Source organism: Piliocolobus tephrosceles, chromosome 1, assembly GCF_002776525.5.
Source record: "Piliocolobus tephrosceles isolate RC106 chromosome 1, ASM277652v3, whole genome shotgun sequence".
Lineage (NCBI taxonomy): Eukaryota > Metazoa > Chordata > Mammalia > Primates > Cercopithecidae > Piliocolobus > Piliocolobus tephrosceles.
In genome coordinates this window covers 129,431,182-129,453,464 of record NC_045434.1, presented here as the reverse complement: position 1 = coordinate 129,453,464, position 22,283 = coordinate 129,431,182, and the positions used below count along the sequence as shown (strand labels likewise).

The 22,283-nt window shown below is 39.7% G+C and overlaps 1 protein-coding gene across 1 annotated transcript in view; it reads left to right on the top strand.

Annotated features, from left to right (window-relative positions):
- Positions 1-1,508: 1,508 nt before the first annotated feature.
- Positions 1,509-22,283, top strand: part of C1H1orf146 (chromosome 1 C1orf146 homolog) — a 23,603-nt gene continuing 2,828 nt past the window's right edge. The window contains exons 1-3 of the mRNA XM_023231006.3: positions 1,509-1,642; positions 16,390-16,498; positions 21,614-21,707. Of these exons, the coding sequence (XP_023086774.1) occupies positions 16,433-16,498; positions 21,614-21,707 (160 nt within the window). The 5' untranslated portion in view covers positions 1,509-1,642; positions 16,390-16,432. The remainder of the gene's footprint in view (positions 1,643-16,389; positions 16,499-21,613; positions 21,708-22,283) is intronic.

The following is a 22,283-nucleotide window of genomic DNA, read 5'->3' as shown; positions in this document are numbered from 1 at the left end:
GGCACAGTGGCTCATATCTATCTGTAATCCCAGCACTCTGGGAGGCTGAGGTAGAAGGATTGCTTGAGCTCAGGAGTTCGAGGCTGCAGTAAGCTGTGATTGCACCACTGTACTCAAGCTTGGGCAACAGAGTGAGACCTTGTGTAAAAAAGCAGAAACAAAAATCATATATGTAAGCATGTAAACTGCCTGGTACAAAGTAAGATCTCAAGAAAGTTAGTTTTTCTCTTCCTCCAGTGAATTGCCCAGGACTTCAGTACCCAACCCAGAACAGACCCTCCTTTGCACTTGCTGCTTTTACTCCCAGGACTGGCGTATCTGCTGTCAACCCAGTTAAGTCTCCTAGTTCTATCACAGGTGGAGCGGGAACCCCCTCTTGTACTCTACACTTTGAAACCCTGTGCTACTTAATCTTTTCTGTCTCCCATACCCCTTTGCTGTTAGACTTCCCTTAGATATGAGGACCTTCCAGAGAGGGTCCTATGGCAACACCAAACCTCCCCTGCCCACATCAGCACTGAGTCAACTCCGGGGGTTCCCAAACCCAGATGGTGGCCGCAGCTGAGTCTTGCCTCTTCTGATGTGTCCTGTCCTGCCTTAACAAACTGTCCAAAAGAGGCAGCAAGAGTGCAACTAATTTTAATATCACTTATACAAAATGCCAGACATACAAAATGATTATCGCAGGGAAAAATTAACAGCACATCACAAGTATACTCCAAAAGATTTTTCCTGGAGCACCTTTTTCTAGGAATACCTGTTTTACAAAGTAAGGCACATCGTTTTGTATCCTAACCATTAGGCTTAAGGCAAGTAGTGGTCTTTCTTTGTCTTTTTACATTTTTATGATTGTGACAATAAATTGCTGAGCTTCAATTAGGTCTGAACATAATGGGTTCCTAAAAAGCAAACACACAGGTCCCCTGTATGTCCTTTTGATAGCCGCTCATGAAAATCTACTTCTCTCATAATTTGGATAAACTGAAAGCCACTTTGATTTTATATTGCAAATGATAGTAATCCAATAATTGAGCCTGAATTTTAGAAAACTGTGAAAATCAATTCCGGACAATTGAGTCTAACACGCGAACAAATCTTGTATTTTCTTTTCTCTCTCTCTTTTTTTTTTTTTGATAAGGAGTCTTGCCCTGTTGCCTAGGCTGGAGTGCAGTGGCACGATCTCGGCTCACTGCAACCTCCGCCTCCCGGGTTCAACCGATTCTCCTGCCCCAGTCTCCTGCGTAGCTGGGATTACAGGCACGCGCCTCCATGCCCAGCTGATTTTTGCATTTTCAGTAGAGATGGGGTTTCACCATGTTGGTCAGGCTGGTCTCGAACTTCTGACCTCGTGATCCGCCCGTCTCGGCCTCCCAAAGTGCTGGGATTACAGGTGTGAGCCGCCGCACCCGGCCTACAAATCTTGTTTTTACTTAACCACTTCCGGCTTCCTGCAAATCAGAAGCAGGAGCCAGAAGCGCGGGAAAGGTTTGCGGGGTCTGCGGTTGCGCAGAAGCCCAGCGGCTGCTGAACCCTGCCCCAGGCACCCTGAGTGCCCTGCCCCGCCGGCGGTGCGTCTTTCTGCTCGCAGAACGTTCTGGAAGTTTGGTAAACCCTGAGCAGTCTCTGAGGACCTGGTGAGCCGGTGGGTTTGCAGCGCTGGGGGATGAGGCCTCGGCAGACCTGTCTCTTCGCGTTTTTCTTTGTTCTTCTCCGGCATAGTGCGCTCTGACTTGCCGAACTCATAGCTTTACCTCAGGGCTTTGGCGGGCGAGGGGAGGAGATCATGCCCACCCAATTTTCTCCTGGAAAATCCGGTGTGGAAAGGGCTCCCTCGGGGTTTTCCCTGTCAGAAGCCCTGTCACCCACCTGCGAGTAAATTTTATTTGCTTTAGGCTTTGTTGGTCACTCCGAAAAGTAAACAATGGTAGAGACCTTGAAGATCCTTGTAGGACGGCCCCTCACTGGACCCGTGAGGAGACTGAGCAGGGAAAGTGACTTGCTGGAGATGGTAGGGCAGTGTGAAACTTAAATTTGCAAACACTCTAGAGCTTGGAAAAAACAAAATAGTAACAACAAAAGCCCAGAATACCAGGGCCTTGGAACTGGCAAAGATTTAAGAGGCCATTGGGTCCAAGCTTTTTGTTTTTATTTTTAATTTAACTTTTATTTTAGGTTTAGGAGTCCGTGTGCAGGTGTGTTATATAGGTAAACTCGTGTCACGGGGGCTTGTCCAGATTCTGTCGTCCCCCGGGTGCCCATTAGTGATCGTCCCTCCTCCACCCTCGGGCCTCCCGGACCCCCGCCCCGCGCCTGCCGCTCCCCTCTGTCCCTGCGAGCTCAGCCTTCAGCTCCCGTTTAGAAGCTTTTTGTTTTCAGGTGAGGACGCAGCCCAACCAGAGGTGACGTGATTTGCCCAAAGCCACACAGTCCCTGCTTGGCTGCTGGTCGAGGAGCTTTTCCCCAGAAATACTGAGGAGGCGCTGCCCCAGCCCCAGGTTTCTGATTCATTCCTCGCCTTTAACAGGGACTTGGGACACGACTGACCCCAACTCCTTTCTCACTTATTTGTGCACGTGATTACTTTACTTCTCTTAGCTTTAGTTGTTTAAATTGTTTTTAAATCCTATGTATAAGGGTGTGAAGGTTTAAATGAATATTTACATATTACTAGATTTAAATGAATATTTATAGATTACTGACCGACAGACACATAACATATCTACATACATACCAGTAACTACTCTAAAAAGTTCTTGTAACCTTTGCATACATGTATTAATAGCTATATGGGTGTATTAGTAAGTGTGTGTAGGGGGAATTGTAGAAGTTGAAGCCCTTCCCCCAGCCAACTCACCATTTACTCATTCACAAATCTTTGAGTGTCTACTGAGTGCCAGGTGCTGAGTAAGGTAAAACAGAATCAGAATGTGTCCCTGCTCTCATGGAGCTAGTTAACTTGTCGTTCATTCATTCATTCATGCAATAAATGAGGAAATTAGAGAGCAGCTGGTTTCAACTCACCAGGAAGAACTTTCTAATTATTAAAGTTGTTGAGAAGTGTAATGAAATCACCTTGGGAGATATTAACTCACCAGTCACTAAAAATCACTGAAAGTGACTTTCTCTCTTTCTTTCTTTCTTTTTTTTTTTTTTTTTTTAGACAGAGTCTCGCTCTATCACCCAGGCTGGAGTGCAGTGATGGGATCTCAGGTCACTGCAACCTCCACCTCCTGGGTTCAAGCGATTCTCCTGCCTCAGCCTCCCGAGTTGCTGGGATTACAGGTGCACACCACCACACCTGGCTGACTTTTGTATTTTTAGTGGAGATGGGGTTTCACCATGTTACCCAGGCTGGTCTCGAATTCTTGGCTTCAAGAGATCCACCTGCCTCGGCCTCCCAAAGTGTTGGGATAAGGGTGTGAGCCACCACACCCATCCTGAAAGTGACTTTCATTTGGGTTAGTTGGTTTCTCAATTTTGCTTTGAACTGCTTTTGCATTATTAGTAACATGGATAATATAAACTTGGTTGACATTAAGACATTTATGATTTAGTAAGGACAATGAAATACGTTTATAAACAACTGTATTGGGCAAAATATGGTTTAAGTGATCAATAAAGGTATAATTACAGGTGTGAGCCACCGCACCTGACTTTCATTTGGGTTAGTTGGTTTCTCAATTTTGCTTTGAACTGCTTTTGTATTATTAGTAACATGGATAATATAAACTTGGTTGACGTTAAGAAATTTATGATTTAGTAAGGACAATGAAATACGTTTATGAACAACTATATTGGGCAAAATGTGGCTTATGTGATCAATAAAGGTGTAAGGCACATTCTAAATAAGGAGAAGTCTCATTTAGTTTGAGGAGATCAGGGATGATTTCTGGAGGAGGCAGAATTCTAATGGGCCTTGAAGTAGGACTTTTAAAATAGACTTTATTTTTTACAACCATTTTAGATTTACAGAAAAAAAATGAGAAAATACTGCAGAGTATTCCCACGTACCCTATATCCAATTTCCCCCATTGTTAACATCTTACACCCATTGCCCTGTGTTATTAACATATTAGTATGGTACATTTGTTACAGTTAATGAACCAGTATTGCTATGTTACTATTAGCTGAAGTCCGTAGTTCATTCAGATTCCCTTAGTTTTTAACCTTGGTTTTTACCTTAGTCTTTTTTGTGTTCCAGGATCCCAATAAAGATAACACATTACGTTTAGTTGTAATGTTTCCTTAGGCTCCTCTTGGCTGTGACAGTTCTTCAGACTTACTTGATCTTGGTGACCTTGAGGGCTTTGAGAATTACTGGTCTGATAATTTGTAGATGCCCTACTGATGGAATTTGTTTGATGTTTTTCTCATGATAGGACTGGGTTATGGGTTATTGGAAGGAAGACTACATCATATCAAAAGTACATACTATCAACATGATTTATTACTATTGATGTAGGCTTTGACCACTTGGCTGAAGTAGTGTTTGTCAGGCTTCTCTAATGCGAAGCTACTTACCACTCGCCCACTTCCTGTACTGTATGTACTCTTTGGAAGGAAGTCATATGTGCAGCCACACCTAAGGAATGGGGAGTTATATTCCCTGCCCCCACTGTTTAATATTTTTAGAGACAGGGTCTTGCTATGTTGCCCAGTCTGGAATACAGTGGTTATTCATAGGTGCAAACATAATGCGCTGCAGCCTCAAACTCTTGGTCTTAAGCAGTCTTCCTGCTTCAGTCTCCCAAGTAGCTTGGATTATAGGTGTGTGCCACTGTGCCCAGCTCTGTGTTCCTGTTGTTGATGTTGGAGTATATATACATAAATTATTTGGAATTATTCTGCACAGATTTGTCTCTTCTCCATTTACTGGTTTGTTCAAACATTTTTACCAGTGTAGACTCATGGATATTCATTTTATACTTTGGATTATAATGCTATTTTGCTCAAATTGTTACAGCTTTAGCCATTGGGAGCTCTTTCAGTTGGTTCCTCTGCTCTTATGAGATACCCCATCAATGCCATCTGTGTGGGAGTTTTTGTTTGTGTGTGTGTGTGTGTTTTTTTTTTTCCTTGAGATGGAGTCTCCCTCTGTCACCCAGGCTGGAGTGCAGTGGCGCGATCTCGGCTCACTGCACGCTCCATCTCCTGGGTTCACACCATTCTCATGCCTCAGCCTGCCAAGTAGCTGGGACTACAGGTGCCTGCCACCACGCCTGGCTAATTTTTTTGATTTTTTAGTAGAGAAGGGGTTTCACCATGTTAGCCAGGATGGTCTTGATCTCCTGACCTCATGATCCGCCCACCTCAGCTTCCCAAAGTGCTGGGATTACAGGCATGAGCCACCATGCCCGGCCTGTTTGTTTTTGTTTTTAAGTACTTTCTTACTTTTTGGCACTATAAAATTCTCTGGACTCATCTTGTATGTTTCCTGTCCCAGTTCTAGAATCAGCCATTTCTCCAAGGAGCGCTGCTTCCTTCCTTGGAGAATGCTATTTAGAAACCAAAATCTGGGTGCTAGGTGTACTTCTTGCTAGCACCCAGGTGCTAGGGTGTCATTTGTTTTAGGCCCTTCCAGCCAACAGAGTAAAGAAATATGTGGTATACTAATCTGGGTATATACACATACAGTCATGCATTGCTTAATGATGGGGATGTGTTCTGAGAAATGCATCATTAGGTGATTTTGTCGTCGTGAGAACATCATAGAGTGTAATTACACGAACTTAGATGGGGTAGCCTTACTAGACATCTAGACTATATGGTATAGCCTATTGCTCTTGGGCTACAAATGTGTATAGCATGTTAATGTACTGAATACTGTAGGCAACCTGCGTATCTAAACATATCTAAATGTAAAAAAAGTAAAATACAGTATTGTCATCTTGTGGCACCACTAGTCATATATGCAGTCCATTGTTGACTGAACAGTCAATATGCAGTGCATGACTGTATCTATAAAATATTTCTGTGTATATTCATCTGTATCTATATTAAGTTAACAATGAGTTCATACTGTGACCTCCAGTTCTAACTATGGACCATTCTAGCCTTGACAGGTAGGATTCAAAAGAAACCTTAAACAAAAGTATGAAGAATGAAGTTTTAAAAAATGCTATTATGAGCATTCTTTTATAAGTCTCTTAGTACAGATCACATGCATTTCTGTTGAGTATACATTAGGAGTGGAGTTGCTGAGTTACAGGTTACGAGTATCTTCAACTTTAGTAGATAATGCCTGCCAAGAACTGTGAAAAGTCTGGGATTTTATCCTACTTGCAAGCTAACAAGCTAGCCTGTTACTGTTTTATAGATGCTTGCAGAATATATAAGATGCCTCAGACAGAGACAAAGGATATTTTTAATTCATGGCAAAAGCAGGAATTAAATTAAATCATGGCTTGGATAAAGAAAATGTAGTACGTATACATCATGGAATACTATGCAGCCATAAAAAGAAGGAAATCATGTCCTTTACAGCAACACGGATGCAGCTGGAGGGCATTATCCTAAGTGAATTAGTGCATGAACAGAAAACCAAATATCACATGCTCTCACGTATAAGTGGGAGCTGACCATTGAGTACATATGGAAATAAAACTACGAATAATAGACAATGGGGGCTACTAGAGGGGAGAGGGAGGAAGGAGGATAAGGGCTGAAAAACTACCTTTTGGGTACTGTGCTCACTACCTGGGTGACGGGATCATTTGTACCCCAAACCTCAACATCACACAATATACCCATGAAACCTGCACGTGTACCCCCTGAATCTAAAATAAAAGTTGAAATTACAAAAGAAATTTTACCACTGAAACAACATGCTGTAAGAGCAAAGGTGGTATTTTTTCTAGCTTTGTAAGCAGTGAAGATTATTTTATCTAAAAGTTGAAGATATTTTTCCTTTTGGAAAATAATTGGGAAGTAACTTCTGGAACCTTTTTCAGTGAATATCAAAGTGTTTCAAAGAGGTTATTTTTCACTATGTATAACGATTAGTTTTGCTTTCTTTGCTTGATTTCATTTGCCTGGCATTAATTTTAGTTTCCATAGCAGCAATAGTAAGCAATTGGCATTGGAGTAGCCAGATTTGCTGCAGGTATCAGAATCTCACCATAGGAAATATTTTAAGTAGCCCTGGTATTGGACTCCTGTACTTTTCTGACACAACAGAATTTGCTAATTTTAAAATGACACACTTAAATTAACATTATTAAACATTTTCAGAGCTATTTAAAAACCTGTAAGATGGCTGTGCATGGCGACTCACACCTGTAATCCCAGCACTTTGGGAGTCTAAGTCAGGCAGATCACCTAAGGTCAGGAGTAACCGTCCTGGCCAACATGGTGAAATCCCATCTTTACTAAAAATACAAAAAAATCAGCCAGGCGTGGTGGTGCATACCTGTGGTCCCAGCTACTCAGGAGGCTGAGGCACGAGAATCGCTTGAACCTGGGTGGAGGAGGCTGCAGTGAGCCAAGATCACGCCACTGCACTCCAGCCATAGTGACAGAGTGAGAGTCTGTCTCAAAAAATAAATAAAAATAAAACCTGTACGAGTCAGGCATGTGTGTGTGTGTCTATATTGTATAATTTATATGCAATAAATTACACTGTATGCTGTGATGTTTTGACACATGTATACAGCTGTGAAACAATTACTACAATCAATATAGTGAATATACTCATCCCAAAGGTTTCCTTCTGCCTTTTCTGTAATCCCACTTTTTTCCCCATTATCCCTTGTTATGTTTAATTTTTTGTCACTATAATTTGTATTTCTTATATAAAAGAAACTATACAATATGTGCTGTGCTTTTGGGGGCAGGGGTTGGCATCTTTCCTTCATAATTTTTTAGAGTAACTCTGGTTGTTGTGTGTATCAATAGTTCATTCCTTTTTGTGGCTGAGTAATATGCCATTGTATGAATGTATTACAGTGTCCATACCTGTTGAGGGGCATTTGAGTTGTTTCTAGTTTTTGGCTACTACAAATAAATCATTCATGTGTAAATCCTTGTATAGATGTATGCTTTCTATTTTCTTTGATAAATTTCCTAGAAGTAAAATGACTGGATGTCATGGTAGGTATATGATTAACTTTTTAAGAAAATGTCAAACTGTTTTCCAACCGGTTGTACCATATACTTTCCAATTAGTAGTGTATGAGAGTTCTAGTTCCTCACATCCTCACCAACACTTGATACTGTTAGTTTGTTCAATTTTAGCCATTGTAATAGGTATGAAGTAGTATCTTGTAGCTTTAATTTGCATTTCCCTAATACTAATATTGAATATCTTTTTATGTCCTTATTTGCCACTTACATGTCTTCTTTGGTGAATAACCTGCTTAAATCTTTTGCCTATTTTTTAATTGGGTTGTTTGGTTTTTTTACTATTGAGCCTTGAGTGTCTTTTTTTGTTTTGTTTTTTGAGACAGTCTTGCTCTGTTGCCCAGGCTGGAGTGCAGTGGCATGATCTCAGGTCACTGCAACCTCTGCCTTCTGGGCTCCAGTGATTCTCCTGCCTCTGCCTTCTGGGTAGCTGTGACTACAGGTGCACACCACCACGCCCGGCTAATTTTTTGTATTTTTAGTAGAGATGGTTTTTCACCATGTTGGCCTGGATGGTCTCGAACTCCTAGCCTTAAGTGATCCGCCTGCCTCAGCCTCCCAAAGTGCTGGGATTACAGGCGTGAGCCACCTTGCCCAGCCCAAGCCTTGAGAGTCTTTAAAAATATATTCGGGGTACAAGTCATTTACCAGATATTTGCTTTGCACTTATTTTCTTCCAGTCTCTAGCTTGTCTTTTTATTCCCCTTAAGAGTGTCTTTTTAAACATTTTTATAACTTTAGGTGTTACAAGTGCAGTTTTGATACAAAAGCATCTTTGGAAAGAGAAGTTTTTTTGTTTGTGTTTTTGTTTTTTTTTGAGATGGAGTCTCACTCTGTTGCCCAGGCTGGGGTGCAGTGGCATGATCTTGGCTCACTGCAAGCTCTGCCTCCTGGGTTCACGCCATTCTCCTGCCTCAGCCTCCCAAGTAGCTGGGACTATAGGCACCCACCACCACGCCTGGCTAATTTTTTGTATTTTTAGTGGAGATGGGGTTTCACTGTTAGCCAGGATGGTCTTGATCTCCTGACCTCATGATCTGCTTGCCTCAGCCTCCCAAAGTGCTGGATTAGAGGCATGAGCCACTGCACCCAGCCAGACATAAGTTTTTAACTTAGATGAAGTCCAGTTTATCGATTTGTTTTCTTTTATGGATTGTGTTTTTGGTGTCATACTAAAAATTATTTACCTAACTCAAGGTCACAATTATTGTGTCCTATTTTCATCTAGAAGATTTATAGTTTTATGTTTTACATGTAGGCCTATGATTCATTCTGAGTTAAATTTTGGGTATGGTATATGGAATGGATCTGAGTTCATTTTCTAAAACATACTGATATTGAATTGTTCCAGCACTGTTTGTTGTAAAGACAGTCTAGCTCAATGTTTGTCAATGTTGTTGATCTTTTCAAAGAACTGTTTATTTTCTTTATTCTATTTTTATTCCATTGATTTCTGCTTTAATCTTTATTACTTCCTTTTTTTCCCATTGCTTTGGGTTTAATTTATTCTTTTTTTTTTTTTTGAGACTGAGTCTTGCTCTGTCGCCAGGCTGGCGTGCAGTGGCGTGATCTAGGCTCACTGCAACCTCTGCCTCCTGGATTCAGGCGATTCTCCTACCTCAGCCTCCCGAGTACCGGGGAATACAGGCGCGTGCCACCACACCCAGCTGATTTTGGTATTTTTGGTGGAGATGGGGTTTCACCATGTTGGCCAGGATGGTCTTCTGGCAGACAGTTTTTCTAGATACAGCTGTGACTCTCCAGATTGTCTGATTGAAAGCGGGTCTCTTGACCTCATGATTCACCCGCCTCAGCCTCCAAAAGTGCTGGTATTACAGGCATGAGCCACTGTGCCCAGCCTCTTCCTCTTTTAATATAAGATGGAATAAGGTATTAATTTGACATCATTCTTCTTTTCCAGTTTAGCCTCTCTCTCTCTTTTTTTTTTTTTTCTTGAAACAAGGTCTCACTCTGTCGCCCAGGCTGGCTAGTGTGCAGTGGAGCATTCATCTCAACCTCCCCAGGCTCAGGTGATCCTCCCTCCACAGCCTCCCAAGTAGTTGGGACTAGAGTCATGTGCCTCCATACCCAGCTGATTTTTGTATTTTTTGTAGAGATGGAGTTTTGCCATGTTGCCCGCGCTGGGCACAAACTCCTGGGCTCCAGCAATCCACTGGCCTTGGGTCCCCAAAGTGTTGGGATTACAGGCGTGAGCCACTGCACCTGGCCTAATTTAGTCTTTTAAAGCTGTATGTTTCCCTCTAAGTATTCCTTTAGCTACATTTCATAAATTTTTATATGTTTTGTTTGTTTTCACTCATTTCAAAATATTGCCTAACATCCATTATGATTTATTCTTTGATCTATGGGTTACTTAGAAGTGTGTGTTTGATTTCCAAGTATTTGTGGCTTTCCCCCCCAATTTTTAATTGATAATAATTTTTTTTTTTTTTTTTTTTGAGACGGAGTCTCGCTCTGTGGCCCAGGCTGGAGTGCAGTGGTCGGATCTCAGCTCACTGCAAGCTCCGCCTCCCGGGTTCACGCCATTCTCCTGCCTCAGCCTCCCGAGTAGCTGGGACCACAGGCGCCCGCCACCTCACCCGGCTAGTTTTTTGTACTTTTTAGTAGAGACGGGGTTTCACCGTGTTAGCCAGGATGGTCTCGATCTCAGGACCTCATGATCCACCCGTCTATTCTATTGTGGTTTGTATGACTTTAGTTTCATGTATTTTGGAGCTCTGTTAGATGAATATACAATATATAAGGAATATATATATCAGGAATATATACATTGTTATATATTCCTGATATATTGACCTTTTTATCATTATAATACATTTTTCTTTGTCTCAATTTATATTTATCTTAAAGTCTATTTTGTTTTTTTATCAATATAGCCACTCCAGCTCTCTTATGGTTACTGTTTGCATGATGTATCTTTTTCCGTTCTTTGACTTTCAACCTATTTGTATCCTTGAATCTGAAGACAACATATAGTTGGATTTTGGTTTGACTGTAACATTTTATCCATTTAATGTAATGTAATTACTCAGTATGTAATGTAATTACTCAGTATGGCTGACTGCTATTTAAAAATGTATTATTAAATAATACATTTTAATGTAATTACTCAGTATGGCTGACTGCTATTTAAAAATGTATTATTAAATAATACATTTTAATGTAATTACTCAGTATGGCTGACTGCTATTTAAAAATTTTTTAAATTGAGATATAAGTCATGTGACATTAAATACATTTTAAAATGTACAAGTCAGTGATTTTTAGTACATCCACTAATGAGGTACAACCATCACCACTATCAAGTCTGTCGTTTTGCTATTTAGTTTCTAGGTGTCTCATGACTTTTTTGTTCCTCTGTTCCTTCTTTACTACCTTTTTTGTGTTATATGAATGTTTTGTAGTAAACCACTTTGATTCCTCTGACTTTTAAATTTTTTCTGTTATTTTTCTTAGTGCTTTCTCTGGATACTATAATATGCATCTTTATTTATTATTTCAGATTAACACTAATTTAATTATGGAAAAATAGAGAAACTTGGCACCAATATAGCTCCATTTCCTCCTGATATACTCACATGCACACATACGTGCATGCATGCACACACATACACACATACACACACACACACTTGACCCAATAATATAATTACTGCTTTATATATTCATCTTTTAGAGAAATTAAGAGAACTGAGGAAAATACATACTTATTTAGTCTTACATTTATGCATCTATTTACCACTTACAGTTCTCTTCATTCTTAACGTGGATGCAAGTTAACATATGGTAGCAATTTTCTTTTGGTTAATGGTTGTGTGATATATGTTTTCCCATCCTTTTACTTTCACCCTTTTTATATAGTAGTTAAAGTGTTTTTATTGTAAGCAGCATATGGTTTTTCCCTTGTCATTTGGGGCAATCTTTTCTTTTAGTTGTAGAATTTAGTCTTACATGTAGATACTAATGTATTCGGGTTAATATGCCATGTCACTATTTGTTTTCTATTTGTCCCTCAAGTTATATGTTCTTTTTTCTCTCTCTTTCTTGCTTTTGGACTTCTGAAGTGTTTTTGTTTGTTTGCTTGCTTTAAATCTGTTTTTCTCTTACCTCGTTGAGTTTTCTTTTAACCATAATTTGCTGATTAACTCAGAAATTACAAAATGCATGATTGACTTATTGAGATCCAGTATAAGTGAGTACTTCTACCACTTCAAGGACCTCAAGCACCGTAGGTACAGTTACCATCATGTCTCCTTTTTTTTTGCTATTGTTGTATATTTTAATTGAACATCTATTTTATACTTCATTATATATTATTGTTCTTATTTTTAGTCATTCTTGATTTAGAGTTACCCACGTATTTATATTTCTTATTTCCATTAGTCTTCATTTATTCTGGCATCTTTGTGCTTCCATGTGGGCTCATTTGCCTTGTGCCTGAAGAACTTCTCCTGGTATCTCCTTTAAGTGTGGGTCGACTGATGATGAAGTCTCTGGTTTATTTTTGTCATAAAATTTTTCTTTATTTTTCCTTCATTTTAAAAACATTAATTTCAGCTATGAAATCCTATGTTGACAATTGTTTTCTTTCAGTACTTAAAAGTTATTATTCAGCCGGGTGCGGTGGCTCAAGCCTGTAATCCCAGCACTTTGGGAGGCCGAGACGGGTGGATCACGAGGTCAGGAGATCGAGACCATCCTGGCTAACACGGTGAAACCCCGTCTCTACTAAAAAGTACAAAAATCTAGCCGGGCGAGGTGGCGGCGCCTGTAGTCCCAGCTACTCCTGAGGCTGAGGCAGGAGAATGGCGGGAACCCGGGAGGCGGAGCTTGCAGTGAGCTGAGAACCGGCCACTGCACTCCAGCCCTGGCGACAGAGCAAGACTCCGCCTCAAAAAAAAAAAAAGTTATTATTCAGTTGCCTCCTAGCTACCATGTTTCTATTGAGAAGTCAGTTTTCAGTTTACTGTTTCCCTTTAAAAATAATACACCTTTTCTTCACTGGCTCCTTTGAAGTTTTTTTTTTTTTTTTGGTTTTCAGTTTTACTTTGTTAATCTGTTGCTTAGTTTAATCTGTTCAGATTTATTAGTGCTCTTGAACCTACAACTTGATGTCTTCAGTCAATTTTGGAAAATTGACTTGGCCACTCTATTTTTATGTATTGGTCCTGCTCCATTCTCTTTTCTTTTTCTCAAACTTCAGTTATCTCTGTGTTAGACCATTTCACAAGCCTAATAATGCCTTGTATGTGTATTATGCTTTTCTCTGTGTTCTTTATCCTTTTGCTTAACCTACCTCAGTCTGGATATTTTCCTCTGACCTACATTCCACACTTGTGTGTAATATGCTCTTTAGCCTATCCACTGAATTGTTTCCAATTTTGATATTTTTTTCATTTCCAGAATTTCCATTTTATTTACTTTTACAGTTTCAAATTTTCTGCCAAAATGCTCCAATTGTCATATATTGCTTTGAACAAGTTAATCAGTTATAGTCTGGATATGACAATGCCAGTACTTCAGTCTCCCCTTGGTCTCTTCTTTACAGTCCGCTTTTCCCCCTTGGTTTTCAGTCTGTTCTTAACTCTTTGTATGCCTGAGTACTTTTTTATTGTGTGCTGGATGTTATGATTGCAAAATTGTAACCCTAATTTGTAACCTGAGGCTCTGGATGGTATCTTCCTCCATATGGAATTTACTTTTGCTTCTGGCAGACAGTTTTTCTAGATACAGTTGTGACTCTCCAGATTGTCTGATTGAAAGGACAGAAACAACTGGTTCAGGAGCCCTTGCCAGCCTCTAGAGAAATCCCAGAACACTCAGTCCTGACACATTAATACCCTGCACAGATCGGAGACTGCTGGCCACACAGACTCACCAAGCCACAGACTTGTCTTCCACAAGCATGTTCTTACATCAGCCACGAAGTGACCAAGCCACACGTACTAAGGGTTGAAATCAAAGATATGTACAGGGTGTTAAACAAATACCAAGGGGAACAGTTAACTTGAATACAAGGTCAAAATCAACCACAAGTTCTACGATCCAGTGCTGATATCAGATACTAGCTTCAAGGACAGTTTCTTTTCAAAGGCTTATTCCAGATTTGTGATATATGCATTTGCCAGGGACAAATTTATACTTCTGAATTAACCAGTGCAGCAAAAGCTATGCATCTGCTCAAGTCTATTTAGAAGCATTTGTGGTGAACAATAAAGGGGCCCAATTTGTCATATTCCTGCTTGCTAATCCACATCTGCTGGAAGGTGGACAGTGAGGCCAGGATGGAGCTGCCGATCCACACTGAGTACTTTCAGTACTTTCGCTCTCAGGGCGCAATGATCTTGATCTTCATGGTGCCAGGTGCCAGGGCAGTGATTGCCTTCTGCATCCTGTTGGCGATGTGCGGGTACATGGTGGTGCCGCTGGACAGCACTGTGTTGGCGTACAGGTCTTTGAAGATATCCACATCACACTCCATGATGCAGTTGAACGTGGTCTTGTGGATTCCTCAGGATTCCATGCCCAGGAAGGAAGGCTGGAACAGCACCTCCGGACACCAGAACTGCTAGTTGCCGATGGTGATGACCTGGCCGTCGGGCAGCTTGGAGCTCTTCTCCAGCTTTTTGTCATCAGCTGTAGCTGTTCTTCTTACCATCTTCTTTCTGTGAGCCATACCCTTGCCCCCAGCCTGGACCTGATCCAGAAGTTTGGCTAACTTTTCTTGATTTATGCTGTTGATTAATCTGAAGCAGAGAAGGTCCTCCAATTTCAGTGTGCAGCAAGAGCAAGATGGCTGCCCAGGAAGATTTCTTAAATAAGAAACAAAACCCACTAACCATAAATGAAAAAAATTGATAAATTTGACTACATTGGAAATAATAATTTGTGTGTATCAAGAATTACCCTAAAGAAGGAGGGGAGACAAGTCACAAACAGGTAGAAAATATATAGCTGACAAAGGACTGATACCTATAATATATAAAGAAATCCTACAAATGTATAAGAAGAAGAAAAAACTAAAGGAAAATGGGCAGAAAACAAGTGGAAACATGACTTCAGGGTTTTCAGTCTCAATGAAATTAGAAAAGTAGCAAATTTAGAGCACAGTGAGATTCCATTTTATGCTACTAAGTTTATGGTGATTTTCTTTCTTCTCACCTCAGTTACGTATAGTATAAACTTTAGCATGCTGAACTTAAATGCAATTTTATTTTACTGTATACCTGGTTGCCACTGTATGATGCATTGTTGTTGTTCTGCAGAATACTTTTCCTTCTCTTAGTGCAGTGGTTCTTAAAGTGTGGTCCCCAGACCAGAATCATCATCATCACCTGTGTACCTCTTAGAACCGCACATATTGGCCAGGTGCAGTGACTCATGCTTGTAATCCTAACACTTCAGGAGGTTGCGGGTCGCTTGTTGCCAGGAGTTCAAGACCGGCTTGGCCAACATGGGGAGACCCCCCCCCCATCTCCACAACAAGTTAAAAAAAAATTAGCCAGGCATGGTGGTGCATACCTGTAGTCCTAGCTACTTGGGAATCTGAGGCAGGAGGATTGCTTGAGCCTAGGAGTTTGAGGCTAGGATTGCACCACTGTACTCCAGCCTGTGGGTCAAAGAGTGAGACCCTCTTTAAAAAAAAAAAAAGATGCAAATATTTAGGTCCCACCTCACGTATTCCCTATTTGAGATACAGTATTTCCCTCCATAGTAGAAGGCAGGTTTGCTTACAAAAGATTGAGGTTTCCTAAGCTCTGGGTTTCTTTCCTATAATGCAACCCACTGTGTGTGCAGATGTCACCTGGCCTTTGTCCCATCACCCTGTGGGAATTGGGCTTGAGGAACTAGTGCAAGAAAATGATACTGTGGCTATACTGCTGTTGCTTTGAGTAAAAAACTGTCCTTTGTCTCTGACTCTGTCTTTTGTCTGTATAAGTGAAACTCTGGCAGGCTAACTTTTTAGCTTGCAGGTAGGATAAAAACCTCAGACCTTGCATGTTCTTGATGCAAGTCCTCTTTCTTTAAAGTTAGTGTGCTGAAATGGGAATCATTGATTTGATACTTGTTAATGGGAAGCATAGTATTGAATAAGCTAAATGTATAACAAGACAGATACTTTTTCTGTTGTCAAATTTTGATGTTCAAATATTCTTTAAAATGTCTCCAGTACCCTAGTTTTAGTTCCATCTTTAATTTACTTATTCATCAGATAGTTCTTGGTATTCTTTTTGTTCTTAATTTTCTCAGATTGTTGCACCATTAGAAGCTAGGTTGATCTACAGACAGAAAGATGGCTGAAAGTGGAAACGAAAAAATAAAATGGACAACCACCATTATTATTAGCTCATCTCTTAAGGTAAAGGGGCATTTGGGCCACTGATCTTTAACTTAAAAAAATTAAAAGCAGCTTTCATATGGAACAATATTTTTAAAGTTTCTTAGCTTGATTATCCACAATTAGTTGTGGGGAGCAGGAAGTGCATAAGCTACATGTATTTTAAATATAAATGAATAGACTTTTTGCGTTCATTTTCAACATCCTACTTCCTTAATTCTTTGAAGGTTGGAGATTTTCTAAAGTTCTTTTTTTTCTTTCTGTAAGCACTCTAATGGAGATGTTAAGGAATTCCAGAAACAGTAAAGATATGCAGATATATATTAGTTAAAGCTTTTTGAGAGCTAAAGAACCAGAAACTGATATTCTAGCCTTGGCAGCATTGGAATGAGACTGTTTCCTTACAGTTTGGAGAGGGGGAGAGATGGAAAGTTGAATGCCTGAGAGTAGGTGGTCAGCTCACAACCCTCAGCTCACAAGACTTCTCCATTGCCCTAATATTTATCTTATGGACACCAGCTGATGTCTGGAATGAAGGGGCAAGAAATGATTGTTCCATAGTAAGGTGTGGTTTTATGGTTTTTGTTATATTTTGTTTTATACTTTATTGTGAGTCTATTTTCATAAATTATATTTTTACAAACATTTACCCATTTTATAGAGGCTTTTAAATGTATTAAGTTGAACTTTATGAAATTTACATTTCTGTGGTGAAAAGTTTCATATTGTCATTCTTTAAATTTTCTAATAAACTGCCATTAAGTGCCCCTTTTCATTCCTGTTTTTACTTAAATTTTCTTTCTTATGAGTGATGTGCTAGATATACTAGTTTTTGTTTTTTGTTTTTTTGAGATGGAGCTTCACACTATCGCCCAGGCTGGAGCAGTGGCACAATCTCGGCTCACTGCAACCTCCGCCTCTCAGGCTCAAGTGATTCTCCTGCCTCAGCCTCCCAAGCAGCTGGGATCACAGGCGCCTGCCACCACGCCAGCTAATTTTTGTATTTTTAGTAGAGATGGGGTTTCACCATGTTGGCCAGGCTGGTCTCGAACTCCGATCCCCGCCCCCACCCCAACCTGCATGATGGCTTCCCAAAGTGCTGGGATTACCGGCGTGAGCCACTACACCTGGCTGACATAATACTAGTTTTAAAGATTATTAATAGATGTTACATATGCAGGAAGGAGTATTGTATGGATTTTATTTTGGATGCTGGTATAAACAAAGTTAAACAAGTGTTTTTTTTTGTTTGTTTTGGTTAAGTTTTCTTTTTACTGCACTATTATTCAGAGACTTTAATATGTTCAAATGCATTGTAAGACCCCAAAGAGAGATGAAATAATATTCAGCATTTCCCAGTCTTATTTCAGTCAGGAGCATCTTTTAATATCTAATAGGACTAATAGTCTATGAAATGTATTTTGAAAAATCTATACTTAGCTTCCTGGTCATTTTGATGAATCAGCTCTTGGACTTACCTATTGTTTTCTCAATTCAATACTTTCTAATTTTACCTTCATTTTTTTTTTTTTTAGCATTCCATTATTTTATTCTTTTAGTTGGTTCCTCCTGATAATAGGATATTATTGAAATTCATTGGCATGATATATATGGGTGCTCATGATCTGCCAGCAATTATTCCTAACATTGTACCCAAATTATCTGACTTGTATATACCTTACCCACTCACCGTATAAGAATCATACCTTTAGGTCTGAATGCCTTTACCTTTGTTACTCTTTCTGTTCATACTCTTCTCATATTTGTCTTCTTCCTTCACTTGTCTACTTAATACGCTGCTTTTTATTTTAAAGATTTGACTCAGATTTTTTTATTATATTATGTGTTTGTTTTTTAATTAGACAGGGTCTCACTATGTTGCCCAGGCCAGTCTTGAACTCCTGAGCTCAAGCAATACATTGTCTTGGCCTCCGAAAGTGCTGGGATTACAGGCCTGGGCCACTGTGCCTGGCCCTGTTTGAATCAAATTTTAGGGAGTTTTCTTAACTCATGTTTTTTACATTTTTAAACATATCTTCCAGTTCTTTGCCAAAATTCTTAAGCTATGTTTTATCTCCTTGATCATAATAAACAGGCTGTTTTAAGATGTGTATTTGATAACTTCACTACATGCATCCCCTGTGGGCCTGTTTCTGTTTTCTATTGTTTCTGATAGTTTTCTCTCATGGAATTGTGTCCCTTTGTATGTCTGATTATTTTTTATTGTATGTTGGAATTTGTATTTGAAAAATTGTAGAAATAATTTGAAGCCTAGAATAATGCTATCTTCCCCTTGAGAGGTTTTAATTCTGTAAGAAAATTAAATTCCTGATGTCCTAAGTAGGGTTGCCAGATAAAATACAGGACACTCAAGTTTGAATTTCCAGCCAGGTGCGGTGGCTTACGCCTGTAATCCCAGCACTCTGGAGGGCCAAGATGGGTGGATCACTTGAGGTCAGGAGTTTTGAGACCAGCCTGGCCAACATGGTGAAACTCCGTCTCTACTAAAAATACAAAAATTAGCCGGGCATGGTGGTGTGTGCCTGTAATTCCAGCTACTTGGGAGGCTGAGGTAGGAGAATCGTTTGAACCCAGGAGGCAGAGGTTGCAGTGGTCCAAGATCAGGCCATTGCACTCCAGCCTGGGTGACAGTGTAAGACCCTGCCTCAAAAATAAAAATAAAAAAATAGAAATAAAAAGTTTGAATTTCAGATAAACAGTGAATTTACTATAATTATGTCCCAAATATTGCATGGAACATACTTATACTGAAAATTGCATTGTTTGTCACTCATTCACATTTAACTGAGTGTTGTGTTGTTTTTATTTGCTAAATCTGACAACCCAACTCCTAAGGCATCTCTTTTATATGATGAATTAAGTTGTATCCTGTACATCCAAAATGTTGAATTAAATTGTCTCCTGTACATCTAGCTATGGGAGAATTGACAAAATAGTCACTCAGATCATTTTCTTTGTTCTGTAATTCAGATGAGGAGACCTGATTGAGAAAGGTTGCTCTAGAGAGTGTTTCTACAAGGTGCTTGGCAGTACTAGTAATTCAGTTATTACCTTAATACAATTTCAGGGATTGAAGTGGTTTGAAGCTGGGCTATAGTCCCTGTGAGAACTGTTCTATTTTCGTCAAAAGATCTGTTCAGCCTCTCTTCTGCCTCTTTCTGAGCTGGCAGATGCCCTCAGGGAAAAAAGTGGCCTAAATGCTTGCTCATATATTTGAATTTCTGTATAGATGTTGACCTTATAATTTTTTACTATCCTGTTAGCTCTCTGGTGTATTCAAGCAGATTTTAGAAGATTGTCCAGCTTTTCTAGTTGCCTTCAGCAGGCGGGTTGGCCTAAATTACTTAATCTGCCATGGCTGGAAGCATTATATAATTTTAAAACAGCAGAAGAAAAGAGCCACAGTTAAACTGTAGGTCAGGATCTGTCTGACACAAAATACTCTTTAGAAAAGAATGTATTTTATACATAATTTCAGCCTGTGTGCTTAAAATATACATGTTCTGAGGCAAAATAGAAAATAAAATTAATCTACCTAAGAGATTTTTATCTGTCTGGAAACTATCAAGTTTGAGTTTTATTTATTATTTTTATTTATTTTTTAATTTTTAGTAGAAACAAGGTCATGCTACATTGCTCAGGCTGGTCTCAAACTCCTGGGCTCAAGTGATTCACCTCAGCCTCCCAAAGTGCTAGGATTACAGGTGTGAGCCATTGTGCCTGGCCAAGTTTAAGTTTTATCCTATCAGGAAAAACTATTAATCCTAGATTTTAGTATTGTGGGAAATATGATTTAATTGCCTGGGTGGAATAGGAAATGAGGTGATATTTGAAATGGTTAGTATTAAAACCAAGAGTCCTATAGCTGTTTTCTTACATGTTTTCTGACTCACCTAAGGCTTAAATCATCTTAAAAGTATACTAAAGTAACTGTAATGTAAACTGATGTAAATTGGTTGTCTTCTGTGATGGTATTGTATATGTCTGGCACTACGTGGTTCTGTCAATTATTTAAGAAATAGACAGCCACCTATTTTCCATAGTTATACATTAATGCATGTCAGAATCCATCTCCAAGTTGTATTATTATTATTATTATTATTATTATCATTATTATTATTATTTGAGACAGGGTCTCACTCTGTCACCCAGGCTGGAGTACAGTGGTGCAATCACGGCTCACTGCAGCCTTAACCTCCCAGGCTCAAGTGATTCTCTCACCTCAGCTTGTGAGTAGCTGGGACTACAGGCATGTGCCACCACGTCCAGCTAATTTTTTGTACTTTTTGTAGAGAAGCAGTTTTGCCATGATGCCCAGGCTGGTCTTGAACTTCTGGACTCCAATGATCCACCACCCTTGGCCTCCAAGGTCTTCGTGGCCACCATGCCTAGCCTCCAAGTTGTTTGTTTTGTTTTTTGAGGTTGAGTCTTGCTCTGTCACCTGGGCTGGAGTGCAGTGGCACAATCTCGGCTCACTGCAACCTCCACCTCCCAAGTTCAAGTGATTCTCCTACCTCAGCCTCCCAAGTAGCTGAGACTACATGCATGCCTCACCACGCCCAGCAAATTTTGGGCTTTTACCATGTTGGTCAGGCTGGTCTCAAATTCCTGACTTCAAACAACCCACCCACCTTTGCCTCCCAAAATGCTGGGATTTCAGGTGTGAGCCACTGCCCAGGTTGTTTTTTAAAATGAAGTTTGCAGCTGGGTATGGTGGCTTACACCTATAGTCCCAGCTACTTTGAGAGGATTGCATGAGCTCAGGAATCTGAAGTCAGCCTGGGCAACAAAGTGAGACTTCATCTGTCTCTAAAAAAGAGAAAGTTTACATTTGCTCTGGTTTATATAGTTTTTTAATGCTGTCTTTTCTGTTCCTAAGTAACATAACTGTAGTACACAACTCACTCCCAAACTTGAAACACATGTTTTAGTAGAAGTAAATGTTTTTGCATTTTTTAAAGCTTTTTCTCCATGGAAAGCATATTTATTTCTCTTTTGATGATCATATCTTTAAGTGGTAGTTATAAAATAACCTAGTAAACTTTTAATGTTTTCTTTAGCTTTAATAAAATTGTAAGCATGCTTTAAATTTGTATTTCTGAATTTTTTTAAAAGAGTTATGAAGTTGCAACTGCCCTAGAAAATCGAAGCCACAAAGTTCGATATTCAGATTCAGTGGAAAATGGATCAATTATATTTTCTCTTTCTGGTACAGTATATTTGCTGACTGCCTTAAGTTTCTTATGAAATATGTTGGTATAAATTCTAATGCCTTCATAGTTCCGTAACCATATAATAAGCTTAAGGTGTTATCTTTTGGGAGGGGTAAATGTGTAAAACTTAGTTACTACAAACTCAGTGCATATGGCCAATTCCAAAATATATTCCCTTTTAGATTACAATGGTTAAAATAAAGCTGAACTAGTGGAGTCTGGTAGAAGATGGGAAAAAAATACTTGCTTTGGAACTGAGATGAAAATAGAAAAAGCCACTTACCCAACAATCTATACTTACATGAAAGTATTACTTATATTAACAGAGGCCACAACATTTGTCAAAACTGATATACAAAAAAAAAAAAAAAAAAGGCCGGGTGCGGTGGCTCAAGCCTGTAATCCCAGCACTTTGGGAGGCCGAGACGGGCGGATCACGAGGTCAGGAGATCGAGACCATCCTGGCTAACACGGTGAAACCCCGTCTCTACTAAAAATACAAAAAATTAGCCGGGCGAGGTGGCCGGCGCCTGTGGTCCCAGCTACTCGGGAGGCTGAAGCAGGAGAATGGC